Consider the following 20,435-nt stretch of genomic DNA (forward strand, 5'->3'; position numbering starts at 1 on the left):
GAAAGCATAACGAAACATAAGAAATACCAGATTGCACTAAGAACTACTGCTCACCAACTCATTAGAACTGTGAGCTACCAGTGTATACTTAAACACAAGACATGGTTTATTCTAACACATTTCTCTTGTGCTAAAGTACTCTGCCTAGCTTTATGATTTAGATTGTGTTTTACCTCAATTAAATTATTCAGTAATATTTAAACAAAGCTTTTTACCAGTTTCAGTGGAATCCACATTACTTTTCAGATCCACCCAGGATGAAAGGAAAGTTAAAAACAAAATTACTGCAATTTTCCCCACCCTCCATGAATTCTTATACATCTTCTAACTCAGCACTTCTTCAGGTGCAAAACCTAATATTCACCTTTGGAAACTCCACGTATCCAAACATTGAGGCAAGATGTGCTGCTTTCTCTTTAATGTTCTTTTTATGAAATTCCCTATGTGCTATGGTCTGAGCTCTTTTCTGCAATAAAAGCCAGGGAAGGAAAGCCAAGAAAAGAAAGAGAGGGAGATTTCAGTTAATGTCACATACATCATCAGAATACAGCAAGTTTGTAGAAAGACTTTTTATTGTCTTAATATAACCTAAAGTCGACAGAGAAAAAGCCAGCATATTCAGGGAAAATACAGTATACAGATTAACATACAGAGTTAAGAGATAGAAAGGAAAAGAAATTGCTTGTCACCTGTTTCATTTTTTCCTCCAGGTGCTGAAGACGCTCAAGCACTCCAGAAAGTACAAATGCAGCAGAACAGGCAGATGCGAGATTTTCAGAGGTTTCTGACAGACTGGGCTGGGTATCTGTTTTTTGTACAGTCTTTGCTCTCCTGGCCATATGATCAGAACCATTTAAAGACTGTTTGGGTTCCCTGACCTCGTGTTCACTCCTAGCTACCACCTGAAACTGGGAAACACTTGAAGTGAAAAAAATCTGCTTTCTGCACTAACATGCAGTATATGCAGCTTTTAAGGATGCTTCTGAAAGCACAGCACAGTCATGCACTTAACTAGAAATAAAATGTTCTCACATCACCCTTTGCACACTATCTACTGCATCTCTGATGCTTGTGTCCATGGACTGAAATAAATCAGTCCTACGTAACTTATGCAGGTCTTGATCTCCTTCTCTAGGTTTGTGTCAGTTTTTATGAATAACCCCAGATAGCATCAGTGCAGAACATCACGAGACTACATCTCCTTCTAGGGTTTTAAGCAAAGGTTTTGGGTTGTTTTTTTTTTAGCATCGCATCTGCCTGAAACTAAACTTACAATCAAATGGTAAGAATATCAACAGTAGTTCTTGGCATATTTCTAGATCTAGTCTGACCCGAGTCAAGCTATAATGCATTTCAGATTTAAAGCATTTTCTGAGGAGTTCAGAATAGGTCTCTGAATATGAATCTTCATATGAAATAGCTTTTGAAGCATATGAAACATTTGAACCAGTTCAGCTTTATCAAAGTCAGTCTTAAAAATGACCTTCCAGTTGTTTTTTTCATGACAGTTTTCTACTTCATCCTATCTGTCCAATTCAAATAAATACACAAACTTTCCAAATTTCTCAGAATTAAAATTAAAAGACCTAATGCCAATCAACTTGCAGTGTGCTCCTGATGTTTCAGGATAGCACACCTGCCTTTAGAACAACAATTCTCAACCGGTTTATGAATCCATATTTTTCATCAAGCTGATCTGCAGATTTCCACGTGCAATGAAGGTCTCATTTCACTGCAGACTGCTCTTGAAATGTCACTACAGGATATCTACTTCTATTTCAAACTCTAATGTAAAGTGAATGTGAATACTATTTGATATGAGATTGCTTTCATTGGAAGTACTAAATACATTTAGACAATGTATTCAAAAAATTTTGCCCCATGTATATGATGCTGCAAAAGAGCTTGCTTTCAGCAGAAATTCTTATCACAAGTTCTACTTCAAGAAATAAAAAAATCTGGGCATCAATATCAGCTTTTCAATGCTCAAGCTTTTATCTTAGACATTTTTGCCAGGTTTCTCAGGGTGGAAAACTCCCTTTGCCTTATCATTACAACAGCCCAAAGCATTGAGTACATGCACAGACAAATTTTCAGGTACTGCTGTAGCTTTCTCGCATGTTAAATGTAGCTATAATAATTATATTTATACAATTTGGAGTCTAGATGTGATAACACAGAAATCAACACCTATGTTTTTAGGGTTTTTTCCACACAGTTACTAATTCTTTCAAATAGTTTTCTCATCTGGCCAAGCAGGTGTAAAATAGCCTTAAACTTTAATGGGGTTTTCACAATTCTCAGTTAAATATGTGTTAACTCTGCAGATTACATCCAAATATTGTTTTATATATTCTGTAGTTACACAATAACATTGAGTTCCCAGCAGTAAGAGAAATGGTGTGCTTGTCAGGTGTTACCCATATGAGTTCCTACCTGCCTTTTTGGTTGAGGTGGAAGAAGACTTGGATCCTTAGGTTTAGCAAAGCGAGGATTAACAGGAGGTTCAGAAGAGAGCAGGGCTGGTCTACCTATTAGCTCCTTGTAAAGCATTTTTAAAATTATAAAGACAGAGTGGAAAAAAAAAGGAAGACAGTAAATAGGATTCAAAGATCTTTTTGAGGCAGAAAGAAATAGAAGCTGCTTTTAAAGACACGTTACTGTGGAGCTTAACAACATGTTTTGCAGATTTTTGTCACCTACTCTTTTGTTAACGCCTTCTACCATCAAAGGTATTTTGATTAATTAAAATTCAGCACATTCAGTATTCTTTAAGTGAGGTTATGATGAAAAAGTAATGCATCGAGACTTCCTTCAACATGGCCAAGCAAACCCCTGCACATATCACATGTAGAAAGCTCAGGGCATTGACAAGTAGCCAAGTAAAGTGCAAACAACAGTGGTTCACGGACTGAGAAAGTCACTTGACATCTATAAAGCCTACACTTCTGGAGGACTTAAATATGTAAATAAACAAATTGATACAAGCACAAAGAATTAAGAAAGCCACCACCCTTGACAGAACCTCGACACCTTGCTCAACCTTCCTTCAGATCTTTTAGGTGGCAGATCCAAACTCAGCTGACTCAAACCATCTCACTGGCTAAAGCGTGATTTTCAGCTTATTATCCCTACCCTGACAGCACAGGATTATTTTTAAAACACCTCTAGTCACACCAACAACAAACCATGAAAATGCTGTGGAATGTACAAATATATTCCATTATGCCTACTTCAGGAATGGAAATGGCAGCCGGACACATCTTGCAAAAGATTAGGTTCCCTTATGCTTTCTAAATTTTCCGCAAAGAAAGATTCCACTGGATACGTAGTGTCCTTTATTCATAGAATATAGGAAGAAAACGTCCTTCTGCAATACCATATGCAGCCAGCTTAGACTTCCACACAAAGCAATAATTCTACAGACTGGCTTACAAGAGACATTGCAATTCTGCTACACTTTATTATTATAATAGATATTAATACAGTATATTAATATGCATTAGTCAATCTATAGTACTCATTTGTTCGCTAAGTATTGAGAGGAATACCTTTAATTTGCATAAAGTATAAAAAAACCCCACAACCTGCTTCAAACACATAACAGATCCATTTTTTCCCTGGGAAATCTGCATCACGTTCACAAGGAGGGACTACAGTTTAGTTTCAGAGATTACTTTTATGTTCATCTATGACCTACCTGCCTCCGAAGAATTGTATTTGGAGCATTCTCTTCAAACTTTGCCAACAGTTGAGTTGCCATTGATTTAACTTTATTCTGGTTCATTCCTTCTCTGCCACCACTCTGTTCTTTCCCAGCATTTGTCCCTTGGCTTGAAAAGCCAGAAGCCTGCAAGGAAACAACAAACTGTTTTTCTCGAGTTTACCTACAACACTCATGAAGAGAGCGAAAGAGAGAGATAACATCCTTATCAGCAAAGGGTGAAAGGAAATACAGTCTACAGTATATTAAAAATGACACTGTTTAGCATGCAAAAGTCACCAAAAAAGTATTTTCTTTGGTCCCAGAGTACAGTAAAAAGGGAACATTAATTGGTGCTGGTGATGATAAAGCCGAGTCACAAAGGTAACTAATCAGAGAGGGGCTAGGAACCAAGCTGCAATGCAAACTCTTAAAACAAAAATTTGTTTAAATAACTGAGTTGGGAAAAGGAAAAAAAAAAACCCAATACCTTAAATGTCCTTGGGTCAGAAAGAAAACTAGTGCAATTTGGGTAATGCTCTCCTCCCTACCAAATGATTTAAATAAATTTAGCTCTTCTTTAGTGCACACCACAGTAAATTTGAGGTTTTAAGGGGAGAGGCTTTTTGTTCCCACCAAGCACAAGGGGCCAAGCCCAGGCCCCCCAACTCCCGCTGCTTCTCAGCTCTAGTGCTCATCAAGGAGCTGGATATGTGTGGACACCACTGAACACCAACCTCCTCGAAGACACCAAAAAGACCTTTTCGACGTCTTTTGTTAGTCTCATTTTCTTCCGTTTTCCCTTCAACCTGAAACGGTAAAGCCAAAACAAGTTCTATGGACTACTGCAGCAGTTACCAGATTTACCCAAGCTGCTCCTCCCAGAATATTAACTTTCATAACCAGGCAAGTGTGGTCTGGCCTGTGTTAAACAAGGCAAACACAGGCGAGCAGTGCCAGCGCGCGGGGGTCCTTATTGCATTGGCATGCCTCGTTATGCCCCCACAGCTCAGCAGGATCGTTCCTTGCATAATGAGCCTGGTGGCCCTCGTGGCAGTTATCACATATGTAAAAGCTGCCATGTAAGCCCTGACTGGGAGCTCCCACTGGACTCTGACAGGTCCTGCAACGCTGGTGTTTGCCTTTTCCTCTTTCAGTACTAAAGAGTTTATAATTCACAAAGCACTAGCACATACTTGAAGAAAAAGGCTTTATAATATCAGTTATTCTGTGAATTTTAATCTAGACTACACTGGTTTCCATATAAATAATGAAATTAAAAAGCCCTCACTCTTTCACTATAGCCTCCACATCTCTTAACCTAGATATCTGCATGCAGATCATGCGTTCTTAGTGCAGACATATCTCCTTTTTTTGAGCAATTATTGTCTGCCTTAAAGGTCTGTCTCCCTTGTAAGGTTCATCTCCCTGAGTATGACTTTACATTACAGTACTTAAGCAACTAAATTGCTATTTTGTGCTCAAGCTATGCACAGTTCAATTATTTTACTGAACTAGAGATTACACGAACAATAAATAATACTTCATACTCAGTCCGCACAAACCTGCAAAATAGTCAATGCTTAAAAGTTTGTATCAGTTCTTATTAAATTCAGTCTTGAAGAGTTGGTACAATGGAGATATTTTTTTGTCTGATAAATGTCATGTTGTATTTTATGAACAATAAACTACATTCCACTTATTTGCATTTGCCCACACTGTAACTTAGTGATTGCTCAGCCAACTTAAAAAAAGAAAAAAGAATAAAGAGAGAAAGATCAAAGAATACAGGCTTCCTTTTTACATATATACTGTTTATAATAAATCATTACGCAGTGAATAGAAGTAATCTCAAACAACTTCTGGGCAAACACCAAAAGAATCAGATGACAATATTTTGATTACTTTGTATGCTTTGGTACATTGTCTTTCAAGTACCAGCTCTCAGTAACCTAGCTTTACACTACCTATAATCATTAGTCTGCCAAGGAAGAGCGAACAACGAACAGCACAATGTATTCTGCATAATAATCTGTACCACATAAAAGCAGAATTTGCCTAAGTGAATGGAGCAAACAAGATGTTGCCTTTCAAAAACCTTACATAAAGGACTTTCATTAACATCTTTACAATGAAGTCAAAGACAAAGCAATTAAATTGCCTAGCAAGACTCCAAGAAAAAGGATTGTGCCCTTTATTGTGTAAACACCTCCATTCATTTATTAGTCTGGAGCACAGGAAATCTGAGTTCCTCTCCAGCCCGGCTGACACTTGTAGGAGAATGGAAAACATTATCCAGCCCAGCACAGACTGCCAGAACAGCTACCGCCACACCAGCTCCAGGCCCCCGCTTCCCGGTCTCTCACAACCTGCACCCAGATAAGGATTCCTGTTCCAGCCAAATAAAAGGACAAACTAGATGGTACGGAAAGTTTAGTTAGCGACACTCTGCTACCCCGGCTGGTTTTTGACTCTGTGATACGCGAGTGCTTTCGTACTGTCATGCCTGGATAATGCTCAGCACCACTTTTTGCAGGGGAAAGAACCATAAAAACTGAAGCCACAGCCAAACTCTTAACTCCAGCAGTTGCTTTCCAAGGAGCTTCATTTCCTAGCTAGTTTCAGACAGTTATGGCACTCGCAAGTGTCTGTCCTAACCCGAGTACTGTGTTTCTTGCTATGTTCCATGCCCCATCCATGACAGGGCTGCAAAGCCTTATACAAAATAAGGTCTTGATAGTCCTGCTCCCCAAGCTGATTTGAAAAATATCCCTTCCACTCTCCTTTCAAACGAGCCCCTGTAGCGTGAAACCAAAGGGGCCTGTCAAGCAAATCACCTCATGCTTTCATGTAGTGCCAAGAACTATACCTCCTGTTATGACAGAAGGCTTATTTCATGACAGAAGGTTAGTCAGAGGGCTGTACGGCTTAGTAATGGAAAGCTCTTCCCACTACTAAAAGTCTATTTACTTCTGCAAATAACTCAGGGAAAAACAACAACACTGTGGTCATGAAAAATGTTTTTCTTCTAAAGAAGTCACCCACAAGAAAAAGCACTATTTTGCCTATTTGGTTTCTCACTGCTTGGTTAGGTGGGAAATATGTCACTTGGTTTTGTGTATATGTGGGTGGCAGGGAAAAGTTACTTCCTAAGAAGGATATATGATGTTACTGGGCAATTGACTGTCCACAGGTTTTGAAAATGTGTTTGTGGATGGAAAATATTCAAGATGTAAGTCAGTCTAGGAAATATCTGGAACTTCTGGAGTAATTCTTCAGGTGAAAAAAAAGGAAATTTAAAAAAATCACATTTCTACCAAAACTGAGAAGCAACAAATTTAAAAAGCAATATATTAAAATACTGAGAAATGCAGTCCATACATGTACACCTGAACTTTTATTAAGGACACTGAATTCCAGAAGAAGTAGGAAATCTGTACTTTTGCAGGCAAAACTTAGAGTCTCTGCATAGGTGTAAATGAAGCAATACAGTTAAGCATTAAGGAGGTCTGTTTAAAAAAAAAAAAAAGAAAAGAAAAAAAAAACCAAAGAAAGAACTTAAGAATCATTGTAGTTGATATAAAGTTTCTGGCTAGCCCAGGAAAATCAAAACCTGGAACAGTTTTGCATTATGCAGTGTTTCAGAAAATGCAGAATTTAAATTCATTTTGGTAGAGGAGTACATGCTGCTGTTTAACCTGTGCTGGTTAATCTGCAACAGTTGGACTTGAGACACTGCTGCCTCTGAGCCAGGTTATGCAGACACTCCCCATTTAAATTGAACTTAAAATGAAGGTAGGCTTGGCTGTGAAAGCAAAGCCCCTCCTCAAGGTCTCCTTTCAGAAGAGGACCAAGTTAATGAATAGGCAAAAGGTGAAACAGTTTATTACCAAATAATTTCATTAGAGTAACTTTTAAATTAAATCATGTAAAACTTTTGAAGTTATAATCCATTCAGAAACACATAGACAATACTCTCACTGCACACGGTCCTATGCCAGACAGTATTAACTCAGGTCTCCATAACCCTTCAAGGCCCTGGAGTCTTTAATCGCAACATGTATGGGCATGGATGTGTTTTATACAGGGACGTAAACAGGGCATGTCAATAAGTTTTCATTAGTAAGTGACCAAGAGAGAAAAGTATATGGGTATGATGAAGAGATCATTACCTTGGAGTCATGTTAGTCAACCTGCCCACTGTTTGCCACCATTGCAGGCTTTATACACCTTTAAGAGTTTGAAAGCTTCCTTCCAGAACCTTGACAGCATCCACAAACTGTTCAAATCACTGCTTTAGTTAAAAAACAGCACCCCCACCCAATGAATAAGCATTCGAGCATACCAGTGATTATTTGAACTGATATGTATTATAGCTGTATATTTAACTCTAGGAATACAGAACTACAGTACTATTTTTCTTAAAGGCAGAAATAGCCCAGAAAAATTCCAGACTTTCCCATTTCAAAAAAAAAAAAACCAACCCCAAAAAACCAACCCCCCAAAAAAACCCTAAAGCCCCCAACAAAAAATATAAAACTTAGCATCTAGCATTGCACAAAATCTCCTAAAAACAGGTTTTGAAAAATTTCCAAAAATAAAACATAAAAGACAATACATGTAACAGAGCCAAGATCTCAAATATTTCAAGTTGAAAACCACAACTTATAAACACACCAATTAAAACATCCTCCTCCCCTCACTTTTATCTACACTGAAGACGACTGACAAGGACAATGGATCCGAATTCTTCCCAAGTACACCCAAATTCTCACTGTGATTCGAAATTTTGCATTTACAGAGAATGCTTAACTGGGACTATTATTAATGCTTCAGCAATTTGACACTGACAATGCTTCAGTTTTATCCTTACAAACATCATAATGATTGAGTGTGCATGTGTGTTAGCTTTGTTTACTGTGAAATCTTATTTTACTTTTTTTACTATGCTCAAAAAATCTCCTTCCACAGGTCTTTTAATAGTAGGATATATAAAAACCCCTTATTTCTGAGCCTGACTTTATTTTCATCTCTTTAAGAGCGAGATTTATAGGACAAGTCTTCCTTCACAACTTACCTTTGGTACTCGTTTTCTTGGTAAAGTTAAATTGATGTAATTATTAAAGATGAAGTTCGATGATTTTGCTGAACAAAGATCATTATTTTCTCCATTTTGCTTGTCGCCAGCATCTGTTCAAAAAACGACTGCTTAGGATATTTATTCAGATTTCTTTTTTAAATACTTTGACTAAGCCAGAACTTTCCAGTTGAGTGCTGGTAGCAATTATATGTAAGAAACTCAGGCAAACAAAAGTAAATACATACAATGTAGGGCGACTTTTTAAAAAAGGAAGAGAAACACCCAGGAATGGACATGCCGTATCCAGTCAGCCTTACCAGAGAATCACTCTAATGACCTGATACATGAACTTTATGATGTCAAGCTGCAGTCATCCAGCTGCTCCTGTTCTCTGAAACCACCAAGGACCCACAAAACCCTGGTCTTCAATCAAGTTTTTCCCTCTTTCCTTTTTTAAGCACAAGGTAACTATTGCAGACAGAAGCAGGCATGCTTGCATGCCAGAATGGCTCAGCTGGGAAAGGACTCTTGGCTCACTAGCAGTGCTTATAAGCAGTCTGGATGAAGTGCTTCCACTCCCCAAACTTGCAAGAATTAGGAGCAGCCTGTGTTTGGCTTACCTACTGCCCGCAGAGGTGTGCCCCTGAACAGTTCGTAAAACTTGGAGAGGTACATGACCATGCTGAGCTTGTCGGGCTCCCCGGCCGACCCCACCTCCTTCCCCGTGATCACAGGGGGGATCCCAAACTCCTGCTCAGCCACATCGAATGCCAGCTGGTTGTTTTTGATAATGTCCTCTTCATTCAGAGCATCGAAGTCGCTGCGGGGACAACACACTGGCATCAGTGGCAGTTTGCTCTCTGCTCCCCTCAGAAACACACAGTGCTCCCTTGCCCATCGGAGAGGTGCAGAACAGCACCATGAATAAGGGCACAGGAATTTCACTGGGTCAAAGCTACAGAGTCTACACAATGACAAAGGTAAAAGTCTCATACAAATCCTGGTTTTGCCAGAAATGTAATTTAAAAGCTATTTCACTGAACTGGATTTTGATGTAGTCCCACGAAAAAGGATTCTATTATTTATGAAGAAATGCAATTCCTCCTCAGAAGTGCCAAGAAACCTTTTTCCTCTCCAAATACAGCTGTGGTGCTATAGATTTCACCTGTTAGCAATTGACATTTTAGTTTTGATTAGTTCTATAAATCATCAAAGCCAGAAGGAGTAAATTTAGGCTAGCATTTTATGAAACAAACATCTTACATGTGTGCACACACTCATGCACAGGCACTACCTTTCTTTTTAAGGTGTTACACACACAGTTTGAATGAAGACCTCCTGTCCATGTCATAACTGGATTTAGCAGTGCACTAAATAAGTACATCACACATCTGGAACTCTTACCCATTCTCTAACCCATTTTCTATGGGACCTATTCTAAGACTCTGATCCCTTGAACAGCTTCCAAAATTCATGATTAAAATAAACGTGAATAAATTACAAAGCTCGAGGCAGGGTAGTTTCTTTCTCTTCATAAGGAATGTGAGTTTTTGAACCCCCAAAGAATTCCTCTCTCCCCCCCAGCCACACACTCTGCCTATTTCTGTAGCCAGGGGGCTGCAGGCAGCCCTCCGCCCCAGCCCTGCCCGCAGCCCACAGGCAACTGCCTCTCTTGCCTGCCCGGCTTTCACCTGGCCAAGTCCTTCAGCAGTCCTGTTTAATACAAAAAGCCAACAAGATCCAAACACAATGTTAATTAAACAGCAGGTCTGTCAGCCCAGTAAGATTTATCTATCAACTTTCTAGAGAGAGCAGTGCTTGAGACATGCTTTCTACAGACAGCAAAGATTACTTTGCTTTCCACAGTCTCTCTCCCCGCCTTATATCCACAAAACCATCCGTAATTCCCATTTTTTTAAACTAACCCAAGGCAAAAAATATCTTCTTCTTACAACATTAGCTCTTCCTCTGGCAAAGCCGTACAAAGAAGCACCCTGGGTATCGCTCCTATTTTTTCCAACTTAGCACACCTCATAAAAGAGCTCGATCATTTCTTTCATTTATCCACAATAAAGGGAGGCTGACAATAATTCATTCATGACCCCCAAGTCTGTGTAGGAAGGCAAGAGAATGCATCCGCTGCATTCTGGAGACTGGTGAGAGGACAGAAGAATCACCCCACCACAGACTGTATCAAGCAGGCCCAGTAACCCAGTGCCAGCAATTGCCATTTCCTGACAGTTGTTACACGCTGACCCTCTTGTATCTAACCAAGGAACCTTACAAAATATTCATACATAAGAAGCCAGGTCTTGTAGGGTTAGGACCCCAGAAACACTGTCAAAAGGGGAAGGCTGGCTTACATTCAATACCTAAAGCAGTTAATTTTCAAGGGCCAGCCCTTGTTGCATAGCCCACATGCAAGGGCACTGCACTCTTCTGGACAAAGACTTGTGCAAAACCACAATCTCCTGTGCACCTCCATGGCTCAATGTTTCCCTACATGACTGTCACAGCAACCACTACAACACACTGAGGATAGCTCATTTAAGGCTCATCCAGGTATTTCTGCAACTCATGACAGTGCCATTATGGCTGTGGTTTTAAACATACACTAAAAACCTGTTTCCAGGGACCTGGGAATGCAACTTTCACATTCTCCAAGCACTGCAATTTTTGTTTTAAATAGCCATGCGAGTCCCACAAACATGATCATAAGTCATAAGGTTCAAAGCCTTCCTAGCTCTTTGAAAGCATATATATTTCATTTTAAATGGCATGCAAGGACATACAGAAAAAACAAAGCAAAACCAACCCCACCCTCCCCATCCCCCAAACCTGGCAACAGTGTGCACCCTCCTTGCAAAAACCAGCAATAGAAGGGGACTGTAGACTATCAGTGTTGTTCTGTTGGGTCTTACACTATACTTCGGTAAATGCTTAATAAATCCTACACTCAACAAGATCTACAGATGTCACTTACATGAGGTCAGGTCTGAAGCGATGGATAATTGCACACAACGCAAGGCCACTTTTCCAGGAGGTAGTCAGGTCTGTGACATTAACATTACGGTACCCTTCTGTCTGTTTCTGACACCACGTCAAAAGCTTGTTAGGTCGAATATCTGACTCTGCGGTTACAGTGGAGAGCAAACATTTCAATCAGTTTTTGTATGCTCAGAAGGCTCCAAATACTAAGCCACAGCAAAAATGAGATGCGACATACCATGTCTTGAGAGATTCACTGATCTTCTTATGGAGCTTACTCTTTCAAGAGGACATTGTTGTAACTCATTGGTAACATATAATTGCCTCACCTACAAGTAAAAGCGATTGACAGCATAATGTTAGAATTGCTTGGAGAGAAAAAAGTTTTCTTTCTGTGTTAACTTTATCAACAGCTGGATCTAAATTAAGGAGTCTCCTGAAGATTTTGTTTATGCACTACTTGTGGCCCTATTTCTCCTGGACAAAAAATGAACTGTGATTTCACATGCAAGCCTTTTAAGTACTGACCTGGTGAGGTCGAACACAGCTTGAGTTCAAGTTCGGGTATCTTGTTCCTGGGTCAATGGTATACTGGTCAAAGTTCTTGTTAATATTTTCAGGGGTAGTCTGAGGCAAGAGTCGATAAATGCTCTCTCTTATAGAGAAAAAAGATGCAAGAGATATTGATTAAAATGAATATTTATTATATAAAGAGATTTGGGGGTTTTCTTGCAGCTACCTGCACCTTATTATTTTGATTCTGCCAGGACAAGTGTTATGCACTAAATGCATAATGCATCCATCCCATCTCTTATCCCTGCTCAGCAGAAGTATGCCAGACAGCAAAAGGACAACAAAAAGACAGGCTCTTAGAACTTATGCCCATATTTTCCTGAGGCAGGAAGCAAACAAGAAAAAGATGACGAAGGAAAGGGGGGGGGGGGAGAAGAAAAAAAAAAAAGGAGGTTACATCATTCGGTCATCTGGTTTTGCTTTAACATCCACCCAAGGAGTAACTTCTTTACCACATAACAGCACTAAATCCCGTCATTCTACAATTCCTATAACCACCACAGCCTTTTTTATTATGCTGTTCAATTTTCCATTTGGGACTATGCCGTGCTTGAGTCATCCCACAGGCTTCCATCTTAAAGATTCTCAAAGCACTGTACTTAGTAATGCTTCTACTTGCATTACCACAACCATGACTATTTCTGCTGTGTATCTGCCCCGAAACAGCCTGAGCAGCTGTAGCGGACAGGGCAGTTGCCATCGGGACCAAAGTCAGCAACTTCAACCATCAGACCATGGTGACACCAGGATTGCTGATGTACTTAACAACAGATTTTTTGCTCTGGTCGAAAAGACATTACATAGAGAAGCTTATGATGCAGCATTATAGCAATTCTGCTTTGCCACACATTTATCAATCTAAATAAAGAGGGCATCAAAATTACTAAGCTAAAATGCAGAGTTAAAATCATGGATACCAACTATGACAGCTGTTAGTGTTAAAGTATTTATTTAGGCTTGTTTCAGGATTTTTTTTTTTTTTTATTAAAAAAAACCCAAACAAAAAACAAGTGCTGAGATGGTTGGAGGGTTAGTCTTTTGACACAAGGTATCTTTGGTTTATTTCCTTAAGGATCACACTTAATTCTAGTCACTAGTGACTTAAATTAGTAACTTAAACCCACGTCATGCACATTGCTGGATCTCTGTATTAGCGTGCAGAAGCCTACAGAGCAATGGCCTACTGCTATTGTAAATTGTTCAGTAACCTGAAGGAATGGATAATTTCAACCCAATGCCATTGCAGTGAAGAAGACTATTTCTCCTGTTGGCATTCTGAATTCCACTGCCTTCTACCAATACTGCAACTCTTTAAAACACTGGAAACAACGGAGAAGACAAAAGCATCACTCACCGTTCAGCAAGGATTTCTAACGGGGGTTTTCCTTGAGCCCAGCTCCGCACCATCCATGCGGTATCAAAAGCAGCTAAGAAGCCTCTTGCACAGCCAGTACCCATTGGCCAGAAGGGCTGTAAGAAGCATTTACATTTTAATTCCTTGTATTTCTTAAGGTCTTATTACAAAAGCAACTTGCAACGTGAATTTGGAGTCTAGGGATTCATACTGTCTTAGAAAAGTAGCCCAGAAAGAGTTAAAATACAACATAGCCAACTCTTGCACTTTTTAGACATTTCTCTCCTCCAAGTCTTAGGTAATGAACAAGACTGCTTTCACTTTTTCTTTTTTTAACTTCTATATTTAAAAACAAATTTCTTAACCTCAAAAGGTAAAGGCTGAGGGGGAAAAAAAAAAAAAGACTTAACACTCAAGAATTAGTCAAGGAAAAAAGGGAAAAAAGATGCCTTTCTTCTCATCTCCTAATTTTGCTTTAGACTGATCTTTTCAAACACTTCAGGCTGTCAGCATGAGTCAAAAAGATTAGTTACAACATACACTTTTCAGAAAGAGAAAAAGAGAACACATTAAGGCAAAGAGACTGCAATAAAAATTTGGACCAAGTTTTTTTCTATGATGGAAGTCAGGAAAATTATGCCATGCACCCAAGCTGAGGACACACAGCTCACAGTTTTCAGACAGAAATACAACTTGCATAAAGCAAAACAGGATCTCAGCCAGAGACTGCCAGCCAAGCATTAGTTATGACAAACTATGGCATAAAAAAAAGAAAAAAGGAAAAAAAAAATCTATTCCAAAGAAAGTACCATTGTTTCAGGACATGTAAGAGAGGACGGTTTATTTTGGAGGGTAGATTGAATGGCTGGATTAAGAAAGAAAAACAAACAAACAAACAAACAAACGACTACTTGGAAGACATACCTCAAGCAAACTATCTCCAACAAGTGCCACCAGAAGCTGATGTCTGTGCCTCTCTCTCACTAGTGCAGCATTTTCAGATGCATACATGGAAGTAAAATCAAACATTGCTACATCTGGTTGCCCATAGTGATTAATTGCAAAATCCAAGGCAGGCAGCTGGTAATTAGTTGCAAAGTCAGCAGCTTCTCTGGCATAGGACAGCAAATTGCTCTGGTTCACATTTTCCCCACAGAGGAGCAACTCAGTATCAATATAGTCCTGCAAGGAGAGAAGCATGTAGGATTAGATACTCCAGCTATCCTCTCTGGATTGGAACACTGCAATCTGATGAGTGGCAACCACACATCTCACAGCATAAAGAACCAAGTGAGATTTGTAATCTCCTCCAAAAAGTTAATACACAAACATAGGTTACTGTACCTGTACTGTACCAAACAGGAACTCTCTATGCCAACGCTGAATAAGCATATTTATTTGCAATACAGTATTATAGTGCCTCCCAGTTCCTCGGTTATGTGTTATTTTCATAACATTACTTCCCTCCCATCAAAAGATGTTATCATCATCACTGTAATGCTTTTTTGCATGTGTGCACCCCACATCTGAAACCACACGAGAGCAGAAATACCAATGTACTGATGACGCAACATGTGGGTCTCAGCCTGAAGGTTTGGACTTAACATCTCAGTAAGAACACATTCAAACTTGGATCATATCAGCTTTTCTGTTGTTCTGTTTTGGGCTGGGTTGGGTTTTTTTTTTTTGGCCAGTGTGGTGAAGGACCCTGCTTTTACAGGTCATCCTACTTAAAGCCAGTGATTATTAATAAGGCAGTTTCTATTTACAGCTTAATCGTGGATGAGACCCCTGATCGCAGGGATGATGCCACAGAACCGCTATTAGCCCAGTTGTTTTAGACAGACTTTTTTTTTCTTTCTACTCAGACCTGAGCAGGTCAGGAAAACAGCTCTGACGGGCCACAGCCGCTGCTTGCTCCTCTTCTCCGAACTCCCCAGAGATCTCCTGTGACTGCCCCCACCTACAAACACCAGCCCCTCAAGCCCACAGCCCACCTCCCGCTCTCCCCCCCCCCCCCAGCCACTGCTGGGGGCTGCTGCCCTTCCCCTCTCCTGCCCCAGCGAGGCAAGACCAGCTGCTCTGCCCTGGGAGCCCCTGTCCTCCAAAAGGGCAGGAAATCATGGCACTGAGCTAAGTGGTCCCATCAGAAAGCCAAGAAGCCTTCTGATAGCTCCCCACAAGCACTTCCTTCGGGAAGTTATACTCGGCTGTTTTGGCACTGTCTTACTTTGCAAGAAAAATTGACCTCTCTTGGGTTTCCAGGAAGAGAAATTTAAATGGTGCCAAAACACTTTCTAGAAACAAAAGAAAACAAACCCCCATATCTTACAGAAGAAGGAGGAAAAAAGAGAGCGAGAGAGAAAGTGTGCACGCAAGAGGCCTCAAATTCCCAAGTACCGCTGAAAGTTCAGGCCATCGTGTTTATAGCCTCCTACTATCATGTTTCACCCACTTTAGAGAATTTGCAGTTTAGCCTGGGGTAGGTTTTAATGCTACCTTATTTGCCTGATAAAACTGGACATAGCTGTGCTAAGTTCATCTTTAAATAAATGAGGTTTTTATTTTCTGGTGTGATGACCACACCACATATTTCCAAGGTGAGTCAAGATCCCATTTCAGCCAGTTTCAGAACTGACAAATTTAGGAAGTATTGTTTTCAGTTCTCTACAGAACCTTTGTGCTGACTGGAGGGAAAAACAAAAAGAGTCAGAGTAAGATGTAAGTGATCTGAGCTTTAATGAAGCAATCTAGTAAGTCTATAAACACCCTCTATAACATGCAACAACGTTTATGCAGATGTTCACACTTATTCTGTGCCAAGTAAATAAAATTGGGGTTTAGCTAGCATTTTTACATACATTAATAATTACTCCTTTGTCCAGAAGACTCTGTTTTTTTGCTGTCATCACAAAATAATGAGTGCTATCTTTATAGTAAACAATATTCTCCAGGTCAATTCCTGAAAAGAGATAATACATTTGTTATGAAGTACAGTGCATTGTCTGTGTCATTGACTAATAACATGTGATTGATCCCCATAGGTGCGTTTCCTTTTTTGAGATACATTCACTTTCCCAGCTGGGATGAAGCATTAGTGGACCAGATGCTCTAAAACAAAACAAACCAAGAGAGGAGATCGGCCTTATGCAACAAGAGTTTGTCTCAGCTGGTGGGGGTGGTGTGAGAGGCAGAAAAGGCCTTGACTCTGTGTCAGCACTGCTCAGCAGTAACCAAAACATCCCTGTGTTATCAACACTGTTTTCAGCACAAATCCAAAACATAGCCCCATGCTGGCTACTGTGAAGAAAATTAACTCTACCCCAGCCAAAACCAGCACAATAATTTAAAGTTATTTAGCATCCTTTTAAGGAATAGCCAGTTAACTACAGCCTTTACAATCTTCTGAGGTAGAAAAGGGGAACCAAGGGAACAAAGTGCTTTTTAGGTTGCTAGGGCTCTGGCACTGTGTGTAACCAGGAGTTTTGGTTTCAATAATAATAATAATAATAATAATAATAATAATAATAATAATAATCTGTAAATCAAGAATGGAATTGCTGTACTGACAGTGGATGCAACTATTCTGAAACCCCTTTTCATACAGTTGTATTTCACAGTTTATATTTTAAGTATTTATGACAGATTCCTGTCTAGTTCTTTTCAGCTTATCAGATCTACACATCAAAAAGCAAGAATAAACTCCTCCCAGAAGGGCAGAGCCTTTTTCACAGGGTTTAAGCTGTTCAGTATGTGAACGGATACAAACAAAACAAACCATGTCTTAAGGGAAATCTCTGGGCATTGAATATGCTCTTCTAAATTTGTTCAACATAGCAGACATTTTTACAGTTGAGGAAAATTTAAACATTAAAACAAGCTATGATGTGGCAACGCCCATGCTAAAAAAAAATCCCACTGTACCATAATTGGACACCTCCATCTGCAAGATTCTGACCTCAACAGCATTTTATCAATTGGGGTTTTTTTATACAATATATTTAAATTGATGTTAACAGGAATAGGAGGGTGGCCTGGCACATAAAGAGTTCTTCTACTGCCTCTTGTATTTGGTTGTGGAAAAAATGAGGATGTACCCACCCGTTTCCTCTTTAAGGTCCTGGAAGAACTTCTGATTGAAGATGAAAGCAACACCACTAATTTCTTCTACCTTGGCTTCTGCAGTTGTATTTCTGTTTATAAAATTAGCAGTGATAGCTATAGCCAGCTTACCACGAAACTCCTTCCTTCTGAAACCTGGTAAGCAAAGAAAAGAATTAAAAACACTGGAAACTTCACATCGGACTTTCAGGGAGGGTCAGCTCAATCTCTTTCCTACGTCTAGTCCTACAGTTCATCAAACAACACACCATCAGCAGATTCTGTCATTCCTCCAAAATTCCCTTGAATGCAGGCAGTCTTTTCTCCACACTTCCAGCTGCAAAACTGGAGCTGTACTGCGTTCAAGATAAAGTCTCATTAAAAAAAAAAAAAAAAAAAAAAAGGTCTGGAGGGGAACTATGGGAAGAAGTTGAACAAGGGAAGAAGTTAAGGACAAATGATGACTAAAGAAAAACAGACCGGAAATAGAGCAGATCAAATTTAATGGAGGGAAACATTTTTAACATGCTAAATAGCAAATAAGATTTTCATTATATAGATGGTAAACAGCTTATGAAAAAGCATGCAAGAGATGAGCAGTCAAAAGCAGCAGAGAAAGATCTGAAAAATAGAAACCTCTATAACAGTGCTTAAGTGCACACATTACCAGCTAATGAGGTTTTTCAAAGGTATTTGGGGTTGAAAAATATTCAGTGGCTTAACTGTTATATTTCCAAGGTGAGACTGACTGCAAAGTTACTTGCTCTCTCGCTCCATCCTAGCTCCCTCTTTTCACAAAAAAGCCCACTAAGCCACACTCTTGCAATCACACATTTAAGTTTTACCCTCTGCATATTCCCCTTATCTGTAAGTAAATTCTGAAGTAGGACAGAAGGCCCTTAGAGTATTTTAAGCCAACTGAAGATGACTTTTCAGAGAATACATGTATTTTCTAAGAAGAAATAAATCAGCTATGAATTTTTTGTCTCTGCTTCTTAATGCACTCTTGTTATTTCACTGGGGTAAACTTAGTATGTTTACGTGTGGAAGCTGGTATTGTCAATCTTCAGTGCACCATATATTCGCTTAGGTCCTGGTACTATGATAACCATTAACTTCTCAATAGAGTCTGCAGCTGTGGTAAGAATAATTTCGTTTTGCTGATACCTGACTACTTAAACAGTATTTTATGGGGGACAGCTAGACGACAGTGTGGGGAATTTTCTAATAGAGCGTTACAAGGAATTAACTCTAAGCATATTGTGCTTGGCAGATATAAGAATAAGCAGACAAACGATGAAGCTAATAAAAAAAGGAAATGCTGTATTTAGTGAACTGAAACTAACATGGATATAATAAAAGCTACAAGGAGAATATATAATTAAGTAACAGGTTTGTTCATTTGATACGGGAGCAGCTTAGCTAGTGTCTTGCTAACAAAGACAGCTCAGGTGGTCTGAATTCTCAGCAATGGCTCAAGTTCATGAAGCATTTCCTCCCTCTTCCTGCCCCCACCCCCAAGTGATGTATTATCTTTTGGTATCGTTTCCAAAGTAACTGCTTCTGAAATTAAGTCACCTCTATAAAAGAGCGATACCTCCAACGCCTTTGTTATACCCGGCAGTCACATTTTGGTCATTAGTTCAAACACACAGTGCAAATCTATGGCACAATAGCAAAGGCTATGCAATTCCTGATATGTATCTTGTCAGCTTCCTTAAAGTTAAATTATCATATAATTACTTAACCTTGAAGCAAGCCCAATGGCATCATGATGCATTTTAGACGCAATGCAGATATACAGTGCTGACAATCAGTAATGACATTACACGTCTTTATTTTGAGCTACAACTTAACAACAAAAGCAGACGATACCACATAAAAAATAGTTTCCACACAGACTTCAGTGGATTGAAAGGTAGCCTGTCGCTTTGTGTTCTCCCCTGACTTTCAGGCCTTCCAAAATATCCTAAAGACCATTAATAAGGCTAAAAGCACACATTCACCTACCTTCTAATGTGTTCCTGCGGCCATCTGCACCAATAATAACATCAAATTCATACTCTGATAAAGGGTGATCCGTGGGGAGAAATTCAGCCCTCCAACCTATCTCTGAAAACACACAAAAAAATAATTTATTAATTCCTCAGTAATACAATGGAGAAGTGCTTTCAGAGTCTGAAGAAAGGGCATTAAGATAAATGGTCCATTTCTCATTCAAACAGAGCTGAATCCTGCCTCAGTTTGATGCGGGGAAGTTCTGCTGCAGTCAAAGATATGTTCAGGCTGTATTAGCAAGGTGTCAAGCTCGTAAACTGACAACAAAAAAAATGGAAGCCTTCATCTGGATCACCTAATGCACTAAACTTCCTCTCAGACCCATATCACAACAATATGCTTAAGCACTTTGTTCTCACAGAAATAGCCCCACAATGACCTTATCAAGACAGTACATATGCTGTACATATGTGGTAACAACAAGGAAGGGCTGGGTTTTAAAAGAAGAAAAATAGCATTCCACTGTCAATACTTTTATTTGTCTTCTAAATAGAAATTAAACGGAAGCATACTCAGGAGAGCACCTGAAGAGCAGCACAAAGGAACTCCAACCAGTAAGACAGCTTCATCGGGGGCCC

General features: G+C 39.5%; 1 protein-coding gene across 11 annotated transcripts in view; it reads right to left on the bottom strand.

The window, feature by feature from the left end:
* MICAL2 (microtubule associated monooxygenase, calponin and LIM domain containing 2) overlaps nt 1-20,435 on the bottom strand; it is a 159,983-nt gene that overhangs the window by 66,886 nt on the left and 72,662 nt on the right. For 6 of the 11 annotated variants that reach the window (XM_076343967.1, XM_076343966.1, XM_076343962.1 and 3 more), the window contains exons 5-19: nt 19,810-19,911; nt 17,800-17,955; nt 16,560-16,660; nt 14,623-14,880; nt 13,699-13,814; nt 12,300-12,426; nt 12,010-12,100; nt 11,767-11,914; nt 9,404-9,603; nt 8,781-8,893; nt 4,441-4,512; nt 3,701-3,850; nt 2,437-2,541; nt 690-908; nt 365-466 (exon numbers count right to left, since the gene is read on the bottom strand). In XM_076343967.1, coding sequence (XP_076200082.1) covers nt 365-466; nt 690-908; nt 2,437-2,541; nt 3,701-3,850; nt 4,441-4,512; nt 8,781-8,893; nt 9,404-9,603; nt 11,767-11,914; nt 12,010-12,100; nt 12,300-12,426; nt 13,699-13,814; nt 14,623-14,880; nt 16,560-16,660; nt 17,800-17,955; nt 19,810-19,911 — 2,060 coding nt within the window. Of the gene's footprint in view, nt 1-364; nt 467-689; nt 909-2,436; nt 2,542-3,700; nt 3,851-4,440; nt 4,513-8,780; nt 8,894-9,403; nt 9,604-11,766; nt 11,915-12,009; nt 12,101-12,299; nt 12,427-13,698; nt 13,815-14,622; nt 14,881-16,422; nt 16,661-17,799; nt 17,956-19,809; nt 19,912-20,435 lie in introns of those variants that run through there. The other 5 variants (XM_076343970.1, XM_076343963.1, XM_076343965.1 and 2 more) reach the window with 4 other exon arrangements.

This window comes from Aptenodytes patagonicus, chromosome 7 (assembly GCF_965638725.1).
Source record: "Aptenodytes patagonicus chromosome 7, bAptPat1.pri.cur, whole genome shotgun sequence".
Lineage (NCBI taxonomy): Eukaryota > Metazoa > Chordata > Aves > Sphenisciformes > Spheniscidae > Aptenodytes > Aptenodytes patagonicus.